The sequence below is a fragment of the Vidua macroura genome, chromosome 7, assembly GCF_024509145.1.
Source record: "Vidua macroura isolate BioBank_ID:100142 chromosome 7, ASM2450914v1, whole genome shotgun sequence".
In the NCBI taxonomy this organism is placed as follows: domain Eukaryota; kingdom Metazoa; phylum Chordata; class Aves; order Passeriformes; family Viduidae; genus Vidua; species Vidua macroura.
Genome location: NC_071577.1, coordinates 28,427,245 through 28,451,740, shown reverse-complemented (window position 1 = coordinate 28,451,740; position 24,496 = coordinate 28,427,245). Strand labels below are relative to the sequence as shown.

The 24,496-nt window shown below is 35.2% G+C and overlaps 1 protein-coding gene across 4 annotated transcripts in view; it reads right to left on the bottom strand.

The window, feature by feature from the left end:
- PTPN4 (protein tyrosine phosphatase non-receptor type 4) overlaps nucleotides 1-24,496 on the bottom strand; it is a 108,955-nt gene that overhangs the window by 48,549 nt on the left and 35,910 nt on the right. For all 4 annotated transcript variants that reach the window (XR_008437811.1, XM_053981766.1, XM_053981765.1 and 1 more), the window contains 9 exons: nucleotides 21,765-21,919; nucleotides 15,261-15,368; nucleotides 12,383-12,425; nucleotides 12,208-12,286; nucleotides 8,507-8,551; nucleotides 8,207-8,259; nucleotides 6,040-6,160; nucleotides 4,881-4,968; nucleotides 4,041-4,129 (listed from right to left, as the gene is read on the bottom strand). Coding sequence is in view for 3 of the 4 variants with exons in the window: in XM_053981765.1 (XP_053837740.1) it covers nucleotides 4,041-4,129; nucleotides 4,881-4,968; nucleotides 6,040-6,160; nucleotides 8,207-8,259; nucleotides 8,507-8,551; nucleotides 12,208-12,286; nucleotides 12,383-12,425; nucleotides 15,261-15,368; nucleotides 21,765-21,919 (781 nt within the window). In the remaining variant the exon portion in view is untranslated. The remainder of the gene's footprint in view (nucleotides 1-4,040; nucleotides 4,130-4,880; nucleotides 4,969-6,039; nucleotides 6,161-8,206; nucleotides 8,260-8,506; nucleotides 8,552-12,207; nucleotides 12,287-12,382; nucleotides 12,426-15,260; nucleotides 15,369-21,764; nucleotides 21,920-24,496) is intronic.

The following is a 24,496-nucleotide window of genomic DNA, read 5'->3' as shown; positions in this document are numbered from 1 at the left end:
TGGTTATTTACATCTTTTCCCATTTCTTTTTTCTTTCCCAGCCTTGCCATTAGTTTAACAGTTAACAATAAAAAAAATTTTAAAAAGAAGCAGCAGCAATAACTGTTCTATTTGTTTGTTGAGTTTTCTTTTTTTTTTTTAATTCTTAAATTCTTGCTATCAGAGTTGGTTTCTCAAGGATTTGAAACTTAAAGGTGAGTTACATCTTATCTACTGAAATCAAATTATTCCCCTGGCAATGCAGCAATCTTCTTAGAACCTCCTGTGACAAAAAATTGCTTAAGGGTAACGTAGGATGGATCTTATATTTGCTGGATAGGACATACACTAGTGATTATTAACAGTCTGACTGTGGGAAAAACAGAAAAAAATATTAGGCTGCAGCTAATCAATGAGTATGTTATTACTAATTTTTCTAGCACCTTGGTGTACAGTGCAACTAAAAGAACACTTCAATATATACCTTCTCTAAAAATGGTGCTCCATACACTTTGCAACATATCAGATTTACTTAGCAATTGTTCCATTTATAAAAACATTTACTATCTCTGACTCTTTGGGGCTTCCTCTTCTGCTAAAGAAATTACTACCCTTGGTGACTTACAAACTCAAAGAGAATAAGAATAATACCTATGGGGTTTTAATATCATCCCATCATTTAGGCTTACAGAGGGACATCAGATGACTTTGAAGCCTGAAACCATTTGGAACAGACTCAAAGCTGTAACATTAGCCAGTAAGGTCTAACTCAACTCAAAAGAGCCACCATTCAAGTACAAAGGAATGACTTCGCAAAGCTGTTTCCCAGCTATTTCAAAAAAATACAGCAGGTAAGAGTTCCTATGCACTGCTAATATCCTGCTAGGCACTGAATGAGCATATCCATACTCAGCCCAAGGAAAAGGCATCCTGTCTATACTTCCTGATATGATTTTCCCATCTACAGTCACCTCAGACATCCTAAATAATAAAATATATCTTTTTAAATGAAGAGATATTTGAAATCCTAGTCGAAAATGCAAATTGTACTCAAACATGTGGAAGGAAGCTCATGATACCAAGCTCTGGCTCTCACAAGGGCTTTACCACCCCAACCCTTGGGAGAGTGATAAGGCGGGACATAAGCAATCCAGCAAATTTCTTAAGCAAGACCTCTTTCACCCAGGTTCTGGACCAGGCACCCAGGGAAGATGCTCCTGGTGGCCAAACTCACAGACAAGAAAGGATTGTCCAGATCTAGTAGCCAAAGACAAGCAGGGCTCCAGCAGCTGTGAGATGGCCAAGCTAAAGATCTGAAAGGAAGTGGAGGGATGTAGCAGACTAAACCATGGGTTCAGGAGAGAAAACTCCAGTTTGTTCAGAGTTCTGGTGGGCAGAATCCCACAGGAGCTGCCTTTGGTTCACAGGAACAGAGGACAGATAGTCAGTCTTAAAGGACAATCTTCTCAATCCAGAACAATCCTGATGTGCTAGAAAACATGCAAGAACGAGAAGAGGCCAGCCAAGATGCACTCAGAACTGCTGACTGGGCTCAAACACAAAAGGAAGTGTCCAAGATGTGTAAGCAGGATCAGATGACCAAGGAGGAACACAGTACCACCTAATCATTCAGGGATAAAATTAGGAAATCCACAGCACAACTGCAGTTGCAACTGGCACTGGATGCAAAAGGCAACAAAGCTTTCCAGAGATACATCAACCACAAACAACAGGCTAAGGAAAACACATTTCCAACTGCTGAACTGGTAGTCTAGAAACAAAGGAAAGGCTGGTGTACTCCATGATCTTCTCCTTTGGTCTTCAATCTCCTTGGATTCCCAGGTCTCTGTGCCTGGTAGCAAAGTTTAGGGAAAGGAAGAATTATATACAATACAGGAAGATCAAGATAGGACACATGGATACAAGGCAGTGTCCTTTGTTTTCCCCTATTCCTCACTTGTCTTCCTCCTGTTTAATTTCTCCTTATGATCAAAAGGTTCACAATGAGCAATTAAGATATAATATCAAATTAGAAGTGAGAGGGCAAAGACATTTCACTTGAGTCTTCTCTAAGCAATACAGTTAAATCGTTATTTCTTCCCACAGACATGCATTTCTATCCTCTCACTTGTCTCAAAATTCAAGAGTACTGAAAAACAGGTATCCAAATATCTACTATACCTATAAATCACTGGGAAGACACTACACAGCTCCAGTTGCATAGGAGCAACAATAAGTGGAAGCAAAAAGAACTATCAGTACTAGTGGCACAAGAGCAGCAGCGTGATTATGGATAGAAAGAAAGGGTAATAGGTCTATTATTGAGCTATATTGTGGAAATTGGTATTTCAGATTATTACTCATAGCAAAAGAAAGCCTCTAACAGGGTGAAATGGGGAAGGGTGTTTTTTTGGGGTTTTTTTTTTGTAAAGACCAATTATGTTGGAACTATAGTCTTCACAGCAAGAAATTAATATCCCTGGTGTCAGCTGATATGGCTGAATACAAAGAAGAACTGTTTAGGTAATTATACACACACAAAAAAACCACACTAAGAATTTAGATCAGCATCCCTGGCATGCAAACAATATGAAGCAGAACTCAGAGAAACCTCCAACTTTCATTAATGACGTGTAGTGTAATTATGACTTAGATTGTACGTACTCAGTAATTTACCAGTGTGATTTACAGAACCTATTTCTACTATTGCTGTTTCCCAAAAATAACAGCAGTAAAATCAGACTGAAATAAAACTTTCCTGATTATTACAGCATTCCATTTATAAAGCAGCCTTAGCCCAGAAATGGCTCCAACATCTCCAAATTCACACCACATGAAGGATATCTTTTCTGGAATGTGTCACTATTAGAAGGACAGGTCTGACTGACTGGTACAGTAGTTTCAGGTTTATCATTGCAAGCTCCAGTTTTAATTTACCCAATAACCATGAAGACCAGAAATTTAAATGCTTTGAAATGGTCTTAGACTTACTTTCCTTCAAATGCATACAAGTAAAAAGTTCACCACGTTCAGTTGTACTGGCTGCAGATAACACTTTGATATAGCTTTGTTTTTTCTTTCTTTACAAAAATCAACTAAAATTGGACCAAAGACACTGTTTCTTATCTTGGTAAATCACAAAATACGTAACTTTCTACAATGAACCTTGAGACTAAGCTTAGCACAGAAAACCAGAACATCTCAGAAATTCACTGGGTTGCAGAAAAGATCAAGCACACATAAGCAGCAAATAAAATTACAAAATCAGTAGCAAATGAACAGTTCTGATCATTTATCTTGAACTAACAGCTTTTGTGCCTGATGAACTAATGTCTGCTATGATAATCTTATATTACTGACTTCACCCACTCAGAATGCAGCCACAGCAACTCAGCAACACAAGTAATAAGGCTGTCAAAGTGGACTCCAAACAAGCAAAGGAAACCAAGGGAAGGTTGCTTCTGCAGGAACTAAGAAAGGCATTTCCAGAAATGTGACATAACCTCTATAGAGCACCACAGAGACTATAGAGCACTTCTAAAGAATTTAGAGGTGCAAAGATTTTCTGCAGTAAATGCACTTTTTGATCATATAATGAACATGGTTATTCACAGATGAAGAGATGACAGTATCCTGAATGCTCCACCTCAGTTATTCACAAGTACCATAACTATATTAAATTTCAAACACACACCACAATTAATTTATAGGTCACAAAACAGGTAAGAGCAGTCAGTCTCCAGGTTAATATTTTTCAATTCACCTGTCTCTTTAAAGACTAAGCTAGACCATCACACTGGCCCTGGCTATATAGTTAATTAAAAGTAAAATATGCTTACAAACTCCTGAAGAAAAGGAGGACTGAAATTAATTACAGTTCCATTAGAGTTTCAAAGTTGTTAAACAGCACACCATGCAGACCAAACCCCCCCCCAACATTCCCCATGGCACATGAGATAAAAAATTACAACATGATACGAAACAACATAAGTTTCAGTCTTTTTAAGAGTGCTAAAAATATTTTGAAATAGTAAATAAAAACATTAAACAGCTGTCCTTACCACTGAAAAGTGTTAATTCGTACTCGGTTCTTAAAAATTAGTATTCCACCTGACATCACTCCAATCATTATTTCATTGTTACTCTGATCCTTTAAAAGAAGAGAGAAAATTACTTGAAGAACAGTATAAATATCTTTTGAAACCTCATATATATTCATTCTCATCACTCTCTAAATACACAAGATAATGTGGAAGGAAATATGTTTTAATAAGACAAATAAGAAATTAAATTATTCCCTCCTATTTAGGACAAACCTGAATGTTTGCTCTGAGTTCCTTATAGGCTACCACAAAATTTTAATTTCTCAAGTTAGATCTTCTGTATTTCACCAACTTTGATGAAATAAATATGACAGTATTCTGGTTTATTAAGAATAGCAGCACAAATAGACTGGCTTGGCATTTGCTACACTAAAAGCAACCAGCAACTTCAATTCCTACCTGAAAGGAAATTGCAATCTCAGAACACAGAGAGGAGAGAGTCTAAAACAAACAATATTGTATATTTAAAGAATATTTAAATAGCACTTTTGTCTTGATATATCTTTGCACTCTAATCAAGCACCTGCTGTAGAACTCTCAATATGACATTCAAGGCAACAAAGCTCAACCTGATTAACACACAGATAACTAAGCACAAATATGAGCCAAGAAATACCCTCTCTATAGTGAAACAGTGGATATTCAATCAGAAAATCCCAGTTAGGCACCTCACATTTTTTTCTTTTATTTTCTCTTGTCAGCAAAAGCCTGGAAGTCTCACAAAAAGAAAAGCATGTTTTTCCATAAATCTCAGAGGAATACATTTTCACCTTGCAACACTAGTTCATCCAAACTTACCCTTGCATAGTGCAATTCAACTCCATAAAGTTCTAAGGTACGTGCTGTATTGAGATAATTGAACTCTGCTTCTGCAGGAGACAACCCTCTGAAAGAAAGCAGCTAAATCAGAAACGTTCTAACACAACCTCCCACATCAGTGAGTGTAGACAGAAAATCTGCATTCATTTTACTACTTCTATCCCCACCCTGAAATCTGAATTTCCTTTCTCATGATAAACAGACCGTAACCCAAAAATTTTATCAGAAAATAACTTATTTCCAAAAGAACAGAAGTCTTGACAAGAGCCCACAATACATTTTACTTTAATGTACATTATCATTTAAATGTTTGTGGATCCCTAGAATCTGAAAATTAGTTTTACAGTCCTGTATTTGGCATTGGCTATTTAAATTACCATCAACTCACTCAAATGTCTTTAACGTAGCTAAGAGAATTTTCTAAGCCTTTATCTGAAATTTAAGGGAACATTCTGTAGTTTTGAAAGCAAACAACATGACCTGATCAAGCAAATGTTTTATAAATATTGCTTACATTTTGTTAAATTTAACTAACAAAAGGCACTTAAGTTCTAAAATAGGAAGGAACCATCACTGGAAAGTACTACAATTTTACATACTTAAAAAAAAAATATTTTCCATTGCTTCATTGCATTTTCCTCTTTCTGAAAGGTCAGAGACTCGCATGCAGGAAAGAGCAGACACTGAAGAAAAGGACTTTGTTACTTCTAAAGTAACTCTTCACTGGTGAGAGTATCATGAAAACAAAGCCCTTATGCTCAGAACATTCCCAAGGACTGAAAAAAAATCTTAAAGAAAATATACCCGGCTAAGTTAATATCCAATATAATATGCACAAACACTGTTTTCAGAGAACCTTTAACTTAACAAGTTCATTCTTTCACTAATTTAGATACTGATATTCTGTATAGACCATAAATGGTATTTATTATATAGGTATTTAATCTACAAAAAGAAAAATCATCTACAAAAAGAAAAATTATCTTAAAAGAAATAACCAAAACCAACCAGCTGACAAACCCAACAACCCACCCACCTCAAAACCTTTAAGAAAAAAATACTGTTTTGTTTTATATAATAGCACAGCATCAGCAGTCAGGATTTGACAAAGTCAGTATCTTCTGATGTAAATCCTTACATGTGCTGCTGATGTAATTTTGCTATTTCTTTTTCAAAGTCTTGAGGCTGGCTAGGGATGAAAGAATATTCTGAGAGGTAGCCTGGCAAGTTTTCTGAATGGTTGTAGTCTCCCAGCTCGGCTAAAATATTAAAAAGAGAGGTTATTGTTTATCACTAATGTACTTGGCATTGTGCAATGCCCCCAAATTCACATGAGTTTGCTCCCACATAATTTATGATCCACAGCAAAGAAAAATAGAGAAGATATTTGGACTCCCATTTTTCCTTTTGAATAAACAGTCACATTCTCAGTGAATATCGAGATTATTTAGAGAGGGCTTTGATTATGCACTTATGAAGGGAGTTCATAAAGTGTTTAATTTTTAGCAGACAATCCATAAATGCTGTCATTACAGCTAGCACAAAGTAGGATATATATATATATATATATATATAGGATAGTATTCAATTTTCTCTTATTATTTTACTTTTGCTTGTTTTCATGTGATTACACAATTTTCTTATTTTAACACTACAACTGCTATTTAGTCATGAAGATCTGCAAAATCCAGCCACTCATTCTGCACCAAGACACACTCAGAAGCATTAGAAAAATATTTTTTGCACATTAAATTGTATGTATGAAAAAAGCACACAGACATACACCTACATTGAAACTACTCTACTTGAAACTACTAAAAAGTGTGTTTAAATAATTTGTAACATTTTCCTAAAATTATAAGAAATAGATTACAATCACATTTGTCAGAAAACAACACATAAACAACATTTGGTAAAAGTCTTTGAGGCTTTCTAACTACAGTAGAAAAAAAATTCAGCTTTAAAGATCTGCAATCCATGTAACATATCGACAGTGATAGATAAGAAACATAAAAAGAAAAGTGGATAGATAACAGTAATATATCATGATATGGGGTCCTAGACAGGCCTAGCAGCACTGACAAGGCAGATGAAGGCACTTATTGAGCAGGAGGATAAGGAAAGGAAAGGAAGGTAGGAAAGACGTCTGGTTCACTTGCATCACCACAAACAGATCCTACTTTAAATAATTTAAAAACTAGAGAATTGGACCAGGTTTTATAACAGAATGCACTCCTTGCTGATATCCAAGAGTACAGGACTGAGATCTGCTATTTACATGTATTTATAAAGAATCCAGGAAGTTTATTACTAGGCAGGTACGGGAATCATTAGCTAGAGATCTGCAAGCTGAAGAAAATAGCAGCAGGATGTCATGGATAAATGTAAATACAATGGACTGTGCATACCCATCACTTCTACAATATTAAAAAAAACAACCCATATTGCATTCTTAAAACCTTAAAATGTTATCAAACTTTCATAGTTCCTGTTATCAAATACTTTACCTCTTCTAAGACAAATCCCTATGGCATGACAGCATTTGCAGTACATTTTTCAGGCAGCTGAAGTGTAGGAGTTTTGTTTAAGAGAAACTGTTCTATTGACTGACCTACGAAAAGGTGACCACTGAGCAAAACCATGCATAAAACAAGACATTAACATTACTCTAAGTTTTTTATGAAAGTATTAACATGGACACTGTTTCTCTGATATCTACGAAGTATACAAAGTACTAACATGGATGTAAGTATCTTCAACAGTAGAAAAACACATGAATGTGAATGAATATATTGGGATTGCTTAATTTCAGCTTATGAAGAAAAACTGAGTGAGGAAGAGAACTAAATCTCAGTTTTCAAGACTCTTCTACTCACTGGATGGCTTACAATTGCCAAGACGGGTATCAAACTTTTTGGTCAGATAAGGCCAGAATTCCTTTTTCCACACTTATTTGGAGGTTCACTGCATAGTGTGTTAAAAATGCTTTAGTGTCTTAGGAAATACTTTTTAGCATCATTCTCAAAGCAAAAGCCACAATTCCATGCCTCAGAATATACAGGAATAAAAGAGTATTGATCTGGGGTTTTCTGACAGGGTGGCTTTAAGTATTTTTTCCATATCCAATTCAGCAAATGATGCTGGGGGAGGACAACCAATCAATTTCCTCAATCATGAGAAAATTAGCATCATGCCCACAAACACCACAGTACAATGCTATACAAAGTACATTCTTTAGAAACTAATCAATAAGACTTTTTATATATTTCAGTACTAACAAGTACACAAACACAAATTATACTTACATTGAACAGCATAGGAAGCCAGAAGAGCAGCAGTATTATAAGGACAGGGCAATCTGTTTTGTTTTTAAAATGATAAATAAATAAAATTACATATTTCATATGACATTTGGCTGTTGTGAAAACCCTAGTCTTTTATAGTCTACGGACATATTTAACAGGTAATTATTATAAATATTTCCACTTGTATAGACAGTGATTTATTCTTAATATGTTTTTTATTTTTGCAGGCAAAATCTCTCATTATGAACTTTTCCTTGCCCAGATTTGCATTTAATGCTTAACACAAGAAAAATGTCTTACCTTCCAGTAAGAATGTCCTGCTTAATTTGCAAAAAGTACTGGTACCTTATTTAGAAAAGCAAACAAAAAACACTACCATTAAAAAGAAAATCATTTTTCATCAATTTAACGTAATTTGCTTTCACTAAGTATAAAACTAACACTTGACATTTTGCATGCTATTTCCTAAACTCTAATAGGAAAGAAATGAAACTTTGCTTAGTAAACTAACACTACAACTTGGTAAATTAAATTACTTACAAGCTATGAAGTTATATTTTATATTTCACTAAAGGCTACAAATTTCACATTTTCCTGCTTTATACAGCAACCACAAGTTGCAGTTTGCATCTGTGCATGGAGGTACCCTCATAAGAATGATCTGTATGCCTGGTAGACAGAACTAATTTATTCTGAGTATTTGATACTGCTGTGTTTTCATTTATATTAATTTTTCTTAGTATTTTGGAGTTACATTGTTATTGCAAAAGTTGTGGAATCTATTTTGTCAAACACCTCTCAATTAACTTCCCTTGAGCTTCTGAAGTTTTCTTTAAATTATGATGTGAAAAAAGCTTGTTTTAGAAATTAATCTATTTTTTTCATACCCATTCTTTCAAGTCAGGAAGGAAATTAATATAAGAAAAAGAACAGCCAAACATTTTAAAACACAAAGGACTTCCCACCAAACAGGAGCACCAGAAACACCATGATTTAAAAACTCCAACAAGCTGGAAAGTACAAACAAATTTCCCTCTAAATTACTTCCTTTGTTTCTCCAAGAAAACTCAAATATTTTGTTAACCTATCAGAATGAATCTTTTGTTCATTCAGTTTAGTTCCTTCATATTTCACTTAGAGGTTTTAGAAAATTTGACAAAAAGTATAATGTTTCCATAAAGTGGCAAATCACACCTGCTACAAAGCTTCACTGAACTAGAGATTGCAGTGGGGTGCCAAACAAGATTTTTCAAGGTGGCAGGATGTTAGCAAAAGCTTAAACTTTCAGAATAAAAATCCTTGTAACAGAGCATAAAAGCTGCTGTAGAATTTGTCTCCACTGCCTTTTAATTTTTTTAGTAAAAGCGTCACTGTGTGGCAAATTTAAGCATCATTCCTGCTTTCTTATAAATTTAAGCCCTACATTATTACCAATATAATAATCACCTGGTTTCCTTTGTGTAGTTCTGATTCAAAAGCTGGGCTATACCCATTCATTACAAACACCAATATTACTTCTGAAAAGCACTAAATATTAAATATTTATTTCCCAATAACAACTTCAACTAAGAAATTAAAGCCAAAATATATCACTTTATTACATATAACATGACTTCTCATAACTGTGTAGTCTTCAGAAAGTGGATTATTTACCACTTAAAGTCTTACACAAACATTTACAAATACTCACAAAGAAATCCAATTCTTTATAAGCTATATAACAGTAGAAAGGTAAAACATTCCATGTTTGTAAGAATATGAGGGAAAACATTTGTGAACTGACAACCAAAGATTAGTCCATGTGCTCAACCCCTACAAAACCATCTAGAGATTCTCGAACTGACCAGAAAGGCAAGAAGCTTAGTTTAAAAGATATTAACTTCAAGAAGTTAAAACTTCGACATTAGCCAGGCTTTAGAGATCAAATACTTAAAAGACTTAAAATGCATACTGAAACAAACAAAAACAAACAAACAAAAAAAAAGATAAAGCAAATTTCTTTACTGATTAATAAATGCAATAAATTACAAGTTAAATTTATATATTAAATGGATATGGTTCACATGCTTTTCTTTAGCATCTTTTCACAAATATATAGCTGCGCCTCCATTTTATTTGGATTTTTTTGGTATAAAGCTTTATTAGAAATATTTCATGGTACTTAAAGGACATCTTGATTAAGGGATGCCAAGCAGAGTTCATCTTCTGTCCACTGTTTTCAGTGAACAGTGAGGTTAATGGCTTGTTAGCCAACCACCAGTTTGAACACTGAGGCTTCATATATTATTGAGCAAAATGGGAAATCAATAGAAGCTTTAGCAAAGCAGATCTGCAAAAGCCTGAACAACAGACTCCACTAAAACGACAATGGCAGCACTGCATTACCATGTTTTCATCTTGCTTATATAGCTATAGCTAGAAAAGGGCAGGACAGAATTATTGCTAACGAAGTCAACATTAATAAGCAATTCCTCCTGCCATGAGGAGCACTAACGAAGCTTCATTCCCTCCCCAGCCAAGGTCCCGAAGCGAAGCTCTCCAGCACACACTGAGCTCCCGCTGACCTCTCCTGACGTGAGGCATTCAAACCTGCCTCGCTCACGTGAATGCACAGAGGGCTAACAAGACACTGAACCTTTCCCTGACATCTCTTCATACTGCTTCATGTGTTGAGCCATTCCTCTGTTCTCATGGAATTTGTAAAAACTGAGCATTTTGGAACAGTCTCAGCTTCACCCAGAATTGTCAGAAGTTTGCACTTTCTTTTCTTTCCCTTTTTTGAGGTGGGAATATTGATTACGTGAAAGGACCTGTATTTGTGACATAGCATCCTAACTTCACTCCAAAGAAGCCCATGGATAATATCTCTCTCTTTATACTAATTCCAAATGAATTTTCTTGGGGGCAATTAGGCAAAAAGGCAGAGCTGACCTAGATACAGAAACCATACATTATTTCTCATTTAAAAGAAAGCTGTGTTTATAGCTTTGTATTTAGAGAATAACACTTCTCCTGTTTTCTCCTTCTTTATGGTTTACTTCACACTGATCAACATTTATCCTTTTTTTCATCTCCTCATGAATATTACATATTTTCCTTTATTTAAAAAAAATATGTTTTCATTATTCATTATTTTGATAAATTGCCAAATTTTCCTAGAGTAAATATTTCAGTAAAACAAAGTCTCATGTAGAATCTCTGGGACTCATTTTAGTGAATTCTGTCTGAATAGATATGTGCAGAATCTTGTCCAAAATATGACAAATTAAAGGCAATGATAAACAACTGTGGAATCAAAATGTACTCAGGTTTCAAAAGCTATCCTCAATAATTTTTTTGAATGGGGCTGACCTGTTTTCAGAATGGCCAACATCCAAAAATTCCAATCTGTCAATTCATGCCATTTATGTAGAGGGCCAGAAGTAATTAAAAATATGGAAAATTTGAGGCATTTCTTCAGGGACTAATTGCAATTCACAAGCTTCTGATTTTGATTCACACTGAGCATTTTCTTCAATAGATTTCAACACACTGCTATCAAAATAAGCTTACATGATTTAAACTACAACTACAACCACAGACAGATTAATTTTATTAGTACTAAGTAGAAAATTGGGGAGGAAAAAATGCATAATGCTCAGCAATTCTTTAGTCACAAGGGAGAGCACAAAGAAAGATAGAATTAAATTTGTACTGATTGGTAAATACTGGGATTAAGTTTTTCCTCTTTTCTCTATTTTCCTTTTTCTCTTTCTACTTGGTAGCATTTGCTTCATGCAGTTACTTCACTTTGCATATAAATTCATAAGTTTATTCACATAAGCTTTTTGTTATATTGATTTGGTTCAACTGCACAGTTCATATCTGTAATTATTAGATAAAACTTAGAAGCTTGTACATACAACAAGAATGAGTTAAAAGAAAATTTCCATTAAAATTCCATTAAAGAAATTAATGACTGTTCTAGAGAAGTATTTTATTGACAAAGCAACCAGACCTACCTTGTATATTCTTCTTGGAGCTTGTTTGGGTCACTTACAAAAAACTTAACTCTGAAGTTCAGACTGTGAGGAGATCCTCCTGTGGTCAAGAAAAGTTATTTCTAATTAATCAGGGCACCCTGGAAAAATAGCATAATAACAATAGATGAATTGACGAAATACATACATTACTCACTTTTTAATTGTTTCCTGATAGGTTTGTTTGGATCCAACCACCTCTGGAAAGAGACAAATTGTAACACCAACTTGAGAGAAACAAAGTACAAATCACAGCCTTATACATCAAGAAACTGGTGCTTTTCTATTACTTTTTACTTGGTCTTTTACCAAAGTGCATCACTGGCATACACAGGCTTATTACTGATTCTGGAGACATCATCACTATCATCAACAACTGCTACTGCTCTTCCTTCCCCAAGATTAACCTATGTTGTCCAGATACCTTTTTTACAGCACTAATTCTACTTTGAGTTGCCTCTATGACTGTCACAAGAACCTGAGAGAGGTCAGAACCCAACTATGCTGTGTTTAACAACTGTCAGCTACTCTTTAAGAACTACCTATGGTAATGAAGAGCTGTAAGCAGGCTCATTTACCCAACTCAGAAGTTAATTTGTTTGACTACTTCCAGTACATATGACTCTGGATTTTGCAGCTCTGCCACACCCAGGGAGTGATCCCACTGGCTCAAACTGTCAGCCTGAATGTCAGCACTGCTACATTACTAACTGGATCTTGGAAGCCAGAGACTCAGCACTCAGCCTCCTGAATTAAGGACTACAGAATAATTTTACTGAACAGTTCCAATTATTGCTTGTTTCTATAGGAGAACACTGCTGTGTACAGGCAGAGCTTTATAAAAATCAATGTGGCAAATTTCAGATAAAAGTATGATCGCCTGGAAAGTTCTGCAAGTTGTTTAAACCACTGCCCATCAGCAACCCAGCAGTCTCTGTACACACCAACGTAGTCCAGGTAACTCCTAAGTCTATCTTTGCTATAAATACTGCTCAATTCCTTGTGCTGCCTTGCAAGGCAGGTCCCCAAGCATCAGGAAATTGTTATCTGGGCACAGTTCCTATGCAGTAACAGACACCTAACTCAGTACAGCGTGCGACTCCCTCACACTTATCACAGAGCTTTTTATTTTTTTCAGGTGAGGGAGGAGGAAGCAAACACACAGGTACCTGAGCTATCTGACATACACTACGGATCTGAAGTTAGTCCTGTGTCATTTTATTCATGAGGAATAATAAATAATGATGACTAGATCCACATGCTGTATCCTTGTAGTAGTTAACTCAAGAGGAAGTAAAGGGACAGTTTTATACAGCCTCAAAAGTGAGAATATCTGAAAAAAAAAAGCCTCATACAGGATCAATTCACTTTTAAGCCTAAATGTAAAAGCTTAAAGAACACTCTAGGCAGGGATATATATGTACATTTTATAAGAATCTTTCCAAACATGTTGACAGATACTTGATTTTTCCTTTAATATTAATATTATAAAAAAACACAGAGGCTCTGCAATTCATGAGATCCATGTTCAAATACAATTCTAGAGGTTTCACACTCAATTAGTAGAATCTCCTTTTCCTCATCATCTTTATCTGCTGCTGCATTAACTACATCTTAGCAAAATTCTGCTGTGTTATTTCACAAATAACTAGAATATTTGTCAACCCAATATGATTTCCTTGTCCAAATGAACCAAGTGTAAAAGTAAATGTGTATCAAAACCTGAAATTAGTCAAACCCATACATTCTTCAAGCTGACATGACTAATATTGGTAATAATTCTTTTTAGCTCTGACACATTGTTTTCATGGCAACTAGATATGTGCTGAGGAGACAAAATGTTTAGAAACACAAAAAAAAATCTAAAAATCTTTAAAGTATGTGCTTGTACCAAATACCTGTTAAGTCATTCTTTCAGACTAACCCATAATCACCTTGCATTACAGTGTTGTGTTCACCTGCTCCCAGACAGATAAACTAAAAGAAAGAGAGCTTAGAGGCCTACCCTTTGGAAAGCCAGATAAATTTCTGAATGTTGAGTGAAATATTGAGCAATATTCAATTAAATACTTCTTTTAAAAAGCTGAAAAATAATTCAGCCTTTTATCCTGCTTGTTTATGTTTTTTAAGCCTGAAACAAAGGTTAGAATAAAAGTATTACAGAGGCAGTCCACCAATGTCTTAACAGAACTGTCAACAAGTGAGTGTGGCTGAATTTGATGCACAAGTTGGGAAGTAAGTTTTGACCCCATCATTGTGCTGCACATACAATAAGAATTAGGTAAACAACTGTCTTATAAGGAATAATACTTAGCTAAACTGCACTTTGCAAAACAAGTATTGACCATTTGATACTTATAAAAGAAAATATCCAAGAAGTGCTCTTTAGGCAATCAAGATCCCAGTAGTACCACTGTATCTAGTGAAGTGAATGTTACATTTGCATCTCTTGGTTTCCACTCGTGATTTACAAAGTTTCATTGTGTTGAATTTCCTTTCAATTAAGCCAATGGACTGCTGTAAATACTCATTTCCAAGGGAGTCCCTTCTTTGTTAAGGTGATGAGATGACAGCCCTTGTCAGATACTGGACTATATGAAGCACTATTGAAAGATCACCAGATATTTGAGCTAGAAACGGAAACTGCATACACGACAATCTAAAACTCCCTCATTATTCTCGAAGTCCTAATGACAAAAACAACCACAAAACAAATCTAAAACAGTTTTTTTTTTTTTACTACGATAATGCAATCTAGTAAGCAGATACATTAAAACAAGCAATATCTTTTTAATATATTATTTCATAAGCACAGAACTCAATATTTTACTCCAAATTTGTGACCATTAACATGCAATTTTCTCATAACTACAAGATGATAGAGACCGTCACAAATGACACAGTTGGGGAAGATGGCACAATCTTGCAATGGCTTCTATTTACATCTCTGTAAATAACACAAAGCACAGTGATGAACATGATTATGAGTTTTAAAACTGTACTTATAAAACAGAGTTTTATAAGGGATAACTTACAGGGTTATCAGTAGATTCATCAGCCAACTGTAAACCAAAGTAATCTCTCTCAGTCAAATCAAGATGCTTGAAGACTACATCCAACAGAACTTGGCCCTGATCGTGTTTCTGCAGATAAAAAATAGAGACCTTTTCTTTAATCAATAAATATCTACAACTGGACACACAGATTTCAGGCAGGTATAGCACATATAAATTCTTTCAGATGTGCTCTAGCAGCACTTTTTAAAATATCACAAAGTGTATCCCAGCAGCACTATTTTTAAATGAGCTTCATCTCTTTTTGAAACATATGTAAGGAAATCGTTTTTCTTCTCTGTCATTTTCTGACAGTAAGAACTTCTCACTTCTCAGCTAGCTACATGATTATTTCTGAAAGCCTTTCATTAGCCAATCTTGATATTTAAAAGGAGAACAGAAAAGGAAAAAAAAAAAGTTCAGGAATTAATAAAGAACTCAGTGCAAACAAGAATCTTGTTTGGGTCACTTAATTGAAATGTACAGGTCTACACAAATTATCCTTCTTGATCTGAAAATCTATTCCTGACTTCTAATGAACCAGCATATTGAAAATGTTTCTAAAGTTTAATGGCAGAGACAGCTGAAAGAGCCAAATATCTAACCAAGAAGTATCATTTACATAGATTCTAAGATAGCACTCCACTCTAAATGAATTTCTTCAATGAAACTGAGTAACAGTAACACTTCTTCTCAGAGTCAAGTGAACAAACTTGATTTCTACTACAGGGACAAATTTCACCCACAAAATGATATAAAAAGAATCTGTAGTTGTTAGTACCTAGCAATTTTTTTGCCTAACCTGGAAATACTGCCAACATAGTAATTGAAACTGAGTGTGTCATTATGACAGGACTCAATAAATACATTTGGTGAAATCTGAAGGGAGTTTCCCAAAGAAGTTAAAAGTGTCATAGCATCTTGAAATACAAAAGACAAGCAAAATTCTGCAAGAACTGTCAAACAAGAAGAAATATGAAAGAAGATTGATACATTTTCTACCCAGAATTTCTACTTGTCACCAAGCAGAGAAGCTTCTAATAATTTTCTAGGTGCCAAGTATTATTGCAGCTACAATGGATTTGATATACCTTGCCTAGTTTACTGTAGGCAGTAAGAATAATTTTAGAGTTTTAGAACAAAAAAACCCTGCTGTTCTGCTCCCAAAGGACACTGCTTTGCAGAGATTACTAACAGTTTACCTTTACAGTTGTTAAAATGGAAGTATGTAGCTAAAAGATCAAGATAAGGTTGCAAGAATCCCATTAATATCCGTACAAGAGAAAAATCTACAAATCTACCTTCAGACATCTGTTAGCATCTAAGAGCATCCTATCAAAATTAACTTTTTTTTGTTCAGATGAAATTGAATTCAACTGAAGTTTAATAAACTGTCAGAGGCAGTTATCTGAGCCTTAAAACTCCAAGAAGCATGATAACTTATTTCATAATAATAAAAAAGTAAAGTATAATTATCCACAAATTATGTTTGAAGTTAATCCCATGAGGATGATCATACCCATAACTCTGCATGTATCTCTATGTTGAAATTACATAAGGGATCTATTTCAGGTCCCATATAAATTTGACTAAATTGAAGTGACCTAAAATTTCCTGTATTTACTTTGCAAAGGACCTTATTTTTATTTTTTAAAATGGTACAGAGAAAATATCTTACGAAATGTAGAAGCACCATTGTTAAGAGTCAACCACTGAAAAATTTACTTTACAAATTACTAGAAACAAGCAAAGAAAAAAAACAGATGTTAATAAATAAATGTACAACAGCATAAACGCATAAGGCATTTTTATATACAATCCAAATATAGTCACTTAAATTTTTACTAAATTAGGAGTTTCTGTTGTAGTTTGAAATAAACCAATAATCAGTACAGTTTTTACAGCAAATAAAGCTAATTTTAAAATTACATAGCAACACTAATTGCCTCTTGGCATTTTTCCCATGTAGATTTAAATAAGAATACAAACTAAGAACTTTTAACAGTAACTACCAGAAAATGGGAGATGTCTGGAACCTAAGTTTAGCCTTGCAATTACCACAGCTGACACATTACATCCTCTAACAGCATGCAGATACCATCTCTGTAGCTTTTTTCCAATCTAATCCTGCCAATGTATACTGTTTCTTAAAAACCTGAACAAATGTTTCCTAATGAAAAGCTTAGAACTGGCTGATCAGTTTGAATTAAGAAACACAGAACATCATTCCACAACCACAAGGAAGGTATTTTTCCTGCAGTTGAGCAGCAAATTTGTTAAGAGAAGACAGGTTTCAACATGAAGCATTTGTTTGGATCACAATGTTTTACTTAGTGCAAAATAAAGATAAGCATCTAGCAAAACCAGACCTTAGCTTAACCCATCTCTGATATTTATGTAATGATGTTGCAGCTTGCCAAAGTAGGTGAAGGTCACAATTCTGCTTGTTGAAAAAGATCCAAAATACTTGTAATACTATCATAACATTGAATAGCTGCTCAAAATTATAAAACAGTATGATAGCAAGTTTAAATATGTGATTTTTTAATAAAAAAGCAAACCAAATAAATGTAGATGAGCATAATAAGAAACTTGCTTTGTTGCTACAGAGCCAACTTAAACATTATTTCCTCATAAAACAAGAAATAATGAAAACACATATGAAAAATGGGAACTATCTAAGACAAAACCACAGGAGTTAGACACAAAAATGTCCATTTTTGTCCGAATTGGAAGAATTAGAGGGTTATATGCACTTACAAGTCATTGCTGGAGGCAGAATATCTCACAGATTTTGGCCTCTTAGGACAAATTTGACATGAACACTAGACATCAATACATGAACTGCATTTTATGAACTATTTATCATCTAGTACCACTAGCTATAGATTCACTTTTAATTGCAAAATGATTGTCACTTGTTCACAAACACCATGTGTGAAAATTTAGGCAGACACCTGCAGGTTTACACATTACACAGGTCTGATGCCTGCTTACCAACTCCCACCCTCTTCTCAGTCCCCATTGCTGACACTCTGGTTCTGCTGCTGCCAACAGAACTGCAAACACCACAAGATATTGCTGCCATGTCAGCCCAAAAAAATTTGGACTTCTGATGCCAGAGGAAGGGGATGACAGGTTCTGGGCTCTCCTGGAGCAGTCACAGCTCTGCTGCTCACATTTGTGGGATGCTGTGCTGGCTCCTTCACTACTGGCAGCACAGAAACCTTTCCCTAACAGCTCACCACAATGCCTGGGTTGCTGCTCCAGGAGGTGCATTCCCCAACACTGCACAACTGTCTCCTTTCCTTCTACAACTGATGCTATTCTTTTAATTTCTTCTTTTTTTTTTTTTTTGTCAAAGAAAAAAGGGCAAATATCTAAGTAATGCTGAAGATTAAATTACTAAGAACTTCTAAAATTAGAGGGGGGTGGTATGGGGATTTTTGTTTGGTTTGTTCTTTTCTTATTTGGTTTGAATTATTTTACAGGTTTTTAAATTTTGCTTCCATTAGAGTATAAATTCATTAAGTTTGTAGTTCTGGGATAGTAAAGGCTCCAAATTGAAACATTTATCCGTGACCATTAGCCTTGCTCACAGAACAACCCACCCCATCTACCTTGATATATTGGCTTTCAGGAAATTTAAGTAAGTCAACCTGCACGGAAAATATGTAATTTTAGGTATTTAAACAAGTAATTAAAACAAATTAAAGTAATTTGATCTCGAAGAAACAGTTTTACGGTAATGCAAATCTTCCTGATCATGTTGTTAACTCACGTCAGCCTTCTTTCTTCCAGCTACATGTTCTGCTGAAGTCTGCTTTTCAGGATTGAAGGAGGATTTCTTCATTTGGGAAGCATTTTAGAGAAAAGGTTTGTACTCCTCAAACACATGCACAGGTTAATTCCAACTGATTCATCTGCTGGGAACCAATGCAGTCTTTCTCTGGCTGCAGTCCACGGGGATTATCTGGTTTGATTTGTTACGCTGTCTACAAGGTAAGGCTTAGCACAAAGGTGCCTTTTTTTCAGATCGATGGAAAGGGCTGGCTGGATTGTGAACTTAGAACATCACATAAATTATCAAGGGACATTGTCTGTGATCAGCACTTTGCTGTTGGAGAAGAAATAGCATTTAAGTACATTTTTATTAGCATACCACTGCATCCTCCAGATGATTTTACAATCATTAGCATACAGAATACCTATAGCAATCACCAGGAGAAAAAAAAAAAAAAGAGGTGCTAATTTATTTGATATTATCTTTGTTCTTCCTATTTTGAAAACAAGTCCATAAATATTTATGGCTAAGTATAGTGTCAACCACAATAAAGTAAAACAAAGCTATAAAACCTGAGAACCTGTACAGCATGTAGGTTACATTTGCTATGAATGAATACTTTATTATTCCCTATTGTGAAAAAACAGATTGAGGCTAAGACATGAGATCAAGATGTTCAGCACCAAGAAACTTTTTATTCCCTAAACTCAGTTTAAATAGGCAAACTTGCAGGCTGATCTGTATAAGCAGTAAAGCATGATCCATGCAACTAAAATATTTAGTACACTAAGAAGGTGGTAAGAACATATTACATAATTTTTTCTTGGGAGAGACAGAACAGACATTTGAGGATTTACAGCTTTCCTACTTTTCTAGTATCCTCTAAAAATGTACAGCTTTTGAACACCTAGATCAGAAAGAAACACATCTCCCATAACTACTGCCCAACAATTATTCCTTATTTTTCCCAATTTTTACATTCTTCATAAGAAAAACCCGTAAGACAGATATTTTAATGGAAAACTCATGCACCTGAAAGCAAAGATGACAACATTTACAATTTCTTATGCACTTCTAATGCTTTATGTCCAACTACATTTTGCACATATTACTTTTTGGCAGGCAGTATAAACTGGGAAACTGTTAGCAAGGATAAAGAAAAGGGGAAAGGATATAGCAAAAATTATCCCAGAAGGGAAAAGAGGCTTGAGGGTACTAAATTAAAGTCTTTAAAAATCCATCCCTCAGCTCTATCCTCCAAAATTCCCACATTTTACTACTCAGAAGTCCAGAAAAATTAAGTATTTTTTGAATGAGCTACAAAAGTGCCTCAAGAGAATATCCTAAACCCTTCCATCTTGACTGACATATCTAAAACAAATAAACATCAGATCTGCCTCTGAACCTTAAGCCTCTGGATGTTGGATCTTTGCAATTTTTGCCAGATAACAGATTTAATTTCTGATGAGAAGCTGCAGGCTCTGATTACAGAACAGAAAAATGCAATCCCTCTCACAAATCTTCCCTGAAACATTCTAATATATCAGTATCCTTGCTGAACACTGGATGTCACAATTCAATATAATTACTGAGCATTAGAACTTCTTCAAATGGTCTGAATTCGATTTTTCCACATAGATTTGACAATGGCTTCACTTTCTCCCTCACTTCCCATCTGAAGTCCCACAGCCTTATTTGATACTCCTACACTCCATTTGCTGAAGTTCAATTTCCTTCTGAGAAATTTTAATTATTACACCACCTGTTAACTTTCACCATCACATTATTCAACTTTTCTCTATATAAGTCATCAATTCTATAGCTTTTAAAGTAAAAGCAGAGTTCTACTACCACAGGAAAACCTACAGCTTCTTTCCTGTTGAGTTCTGGTTCTTACACACAGATGACTTAAATGCTTTAATGTTTTCTTGTGAGGTCCTTGCCTATTTTTCTTCCCCCCCCCCCCCCCCACCAGGAAGCTGAAAGAAAGGGGTGCACTTTGTGTAACATATAAACAACATCATGAACATTTTTATTAGCAAATGGCATAAATAGCCTATTTTAAATTCCAGGTTCATGTGTAAAAGTTATTGCTTTTTTCCATTAACAGTTCACAATATTCAGCAACCAGTTTTCCATTTTCCTTCCTGTCATTCTCATTAGTGTAATAGAAGGTGGTGAGTTTAAGTGAGGGAAATCACAGAACAAGAATATTATCTGAGGAAAGCAAAGAGCAGGGAGATACTCTAAGACGGCAGCTGTGACCAAGTATAACCATACAGGTGATTGAACTACACAGCTACACAGCTATGGGAAGACTCCATCTTACTCGTGCTCAAAACTCAAAAACCAGAATGCAGCAGAACAAAAGCTTCATTCAGCTCAATGGCAAAACTGTCCTCCATTTCCACTGGAAAACTTTAATCCATTAAGAGCATTACTAGAAATAAATTACGCTTCGTACATTGGATTTTGAAATGAAGATGTGTTAGTATGACAGAGGATGCCAGAATGACTAAGTTCCCAGTAAAACTGTGCACATGTACAAGCATGCCTGCCTGAACACAACTTCCCCTTTTATTCTCTACTTAACACTGTTTCAAAGTCAAACTCCAGCCATACAAATGCAGAAAAGGAAAGCAAGCTCGGGATATTGATCTGCAATAAGCTAGATATTGATTTTCAATAAGACCATTACTTACATTAACTCTGAAAGCTTGTACAGTGTTATCCAGGAGAAGAATGTTGCAGACCACCTCCGTATGCTGCCTGTCTCGTGCCAGCTCAGATGCTCGGACATTGTAGGTTCTGCCAGCAGGCAATCGGAAACGTGCGGTCATTACTGTCCACACAGGGTCTGCAGGCAAAACCAACAGAAAATTTAAAAAGAGCCAAAAAACTCAAATGCAAGAATGTCTTGCTTCAAAGAAAGGTGAAAACACAGCAAGTCCATTATTTAAAACCTCCATTACTGACAAAAGAAAAATGAATACTAAATTCACAATAGCCAATAACAAAGCAACGTCTTACATGTTAGAACACAATCTTATACCAAAATACTCAGTCCTTTACTTTCTGCCCATTGTCCACACCCTCCCTATTTTAAGGTTGTTTTGTGGGTTTGCTGTTTTTTTCACTGGGCTTTTTGGTTTGTTTTTAAAGATTCACAACAACATTTTCAATTCAAAAAGCTCTGTAATTGCTGGGCATCATGGCTACCAGCTTCCTGATATTAGTTGCAATTAAGTAACTAATTTCAGTGCAAAACAGCAAAAAAAAGCTTATATAAAAAGCTTTATGGAGAAGAATAAAACAGCAAACACACAAGACTTTGAGGCATTATTCTGCAAGACGAGTGCATTCACTGTAAAATCATAAAACATGAGAATGCACAGTAGTAACAAAAACATTACCATTGTTTCTTTTCCCCTTTTTTTTTAAATTACAACATGAATAGTTTAATGTTTGTCAAACTACTGAATCTTCTGTCTATGTCATTTTGACTGGATTTAAACATGTAGTTTGGGAGCACAAACAACTCTCATCCTCTCAGCAAGCAACCATGACCATCACAAGTGTATGCTGTGTGCTGAGAGCTGATAAATAAAATGTAAGAATTGACTTTCACTTTTCAAATGCAAGATTCTGGTGATGATCATCCAGCCCCAGCCCAGCAAAGCCCTTATGTGCCCACCTGAAGCTATTAGCTCTACCCAATAATACCAGCTACTTTCTCAAGGGCCTCAAAGGATCAGGGCCTGTGATTCACTTAATTATACATTCAGCAAACTATTTCTACATCCTTTGACAAGGGCGTAAGCAAACAAAGTTTTGTAACTTAAGTAGAGAATATATTGAGACATAAAATTAAAATACCCTAGAGTGTACCAAAAGAACACAGGTATATTCAAAACCAAATATAAAATTATTGATTTTCCTTATCTTGCATAAGATTATGAAGCCTTTAAACACATCTACATGTTGGCTTCACATTTGTAGAGGGGGATAGGAGCATATGATGATAAAAAAAAAAAAAAAAAAAAAGGAGAATTTAGCAGAGGACAGCAAACATTCCAGCAGTGATTAGAGAGCTTGCATGGATCATAAGAGGTATCTATGCTCCAATATACATAAATGAAAAGGGAGGGGTAAGAAATGAAAGATCAATCCCTCCTAAATAGTTGGTAACTTAAATACATAGGCTCTCATGGGAAAGTGGAAGACCAAGAACCAAGCTGGGACTTTGCAGTTCAATCATCTTTCCACTGCCTGCAGACAACCTCCCGAGCAACTGCCCTAAAAATCCCTGAGGTATTTTGCTTTTCTAGATCACATCTTCAGCTCTTTAAGTATGACCACACACCTGAGACATAAAAAAATCTGCTTGATGATCATCCATCCTTGCAAAATGCTTGTTTTGACTTACTCAGCATTTTCAGATTAACAAGTACTTGCTTCCTCACTAGGCAGCTTTTTTATTTTGGCTACTCAGTCACTGGCTTCAGAACTGAAATGCTGTATTCATGTAGAACTATAGCAAGTTTATTTTTGTTTTGCTAAACCAACATGACAAACTGAATGATACAGGGACTAGATAAAGCCATCAGATGCTAAATTTATGACTATGTCTTAATGAAAAATGTATGAAAAATTGTGTCACAAACATTAAAACTCTCAAGTAAACCCTAAAAACAAGTCCATCTGACAACTCCTCATGGAGAGGCTGCTTCTGCTATACCTTCTACAGATCTCAAAAATAAAAAGCAGGAGAAAACCTTTAAACATCAAAGAGGAATTGAACCTCCACACCAGTGATCTGAGCCAACCGCGTAGCATTTCACAAACAGTGTTTTGCCACATAGACACAATCTACAAGCCTTACTAGTCATAATGGCATAAAGGTTGGCATTATCAGTGCAGCTACACAAGTGATAACTACAGCCAAAATTTTAGGATGATATTTGCTGCTGAGCTGAAAGTAAGAAGGTTTCAGGAAAGCACACAATTTGATTAAAATTAGTTTCTCCATACCACGGAATCAATCCCTTGGCAGGTGTAATACACAAGGATTTGAAAAAGTAACAAATGAACCAAGAAACATTGAGAGTGTAATCTTCAGAGTGCTTTTCCACAAATACAAACAGTAATGCACAAAGGACTGTTCAGCTTTCAAATAAGTACTGCAGTCCTCACAAATCCATTTGGTAGTGAGCTAGAAGAGTCTAACTCAACAATACACAGTTTTGCAGCAGAGGAGAAAAAAAAAAAAGACTTGTTAAAAGCTAGAAACCATCATGTTTTAAGAGAAGAAAAAGTTAAGTCTCACCTTTTCTCCTGTTCTTTCCTCTATTTTTGTCTTATTTGCTGATCAAGACAAGACCAGCAATATTTTTCCTTCCTTATCACTGCCTTAAACTAGATAGAAAACTATGTT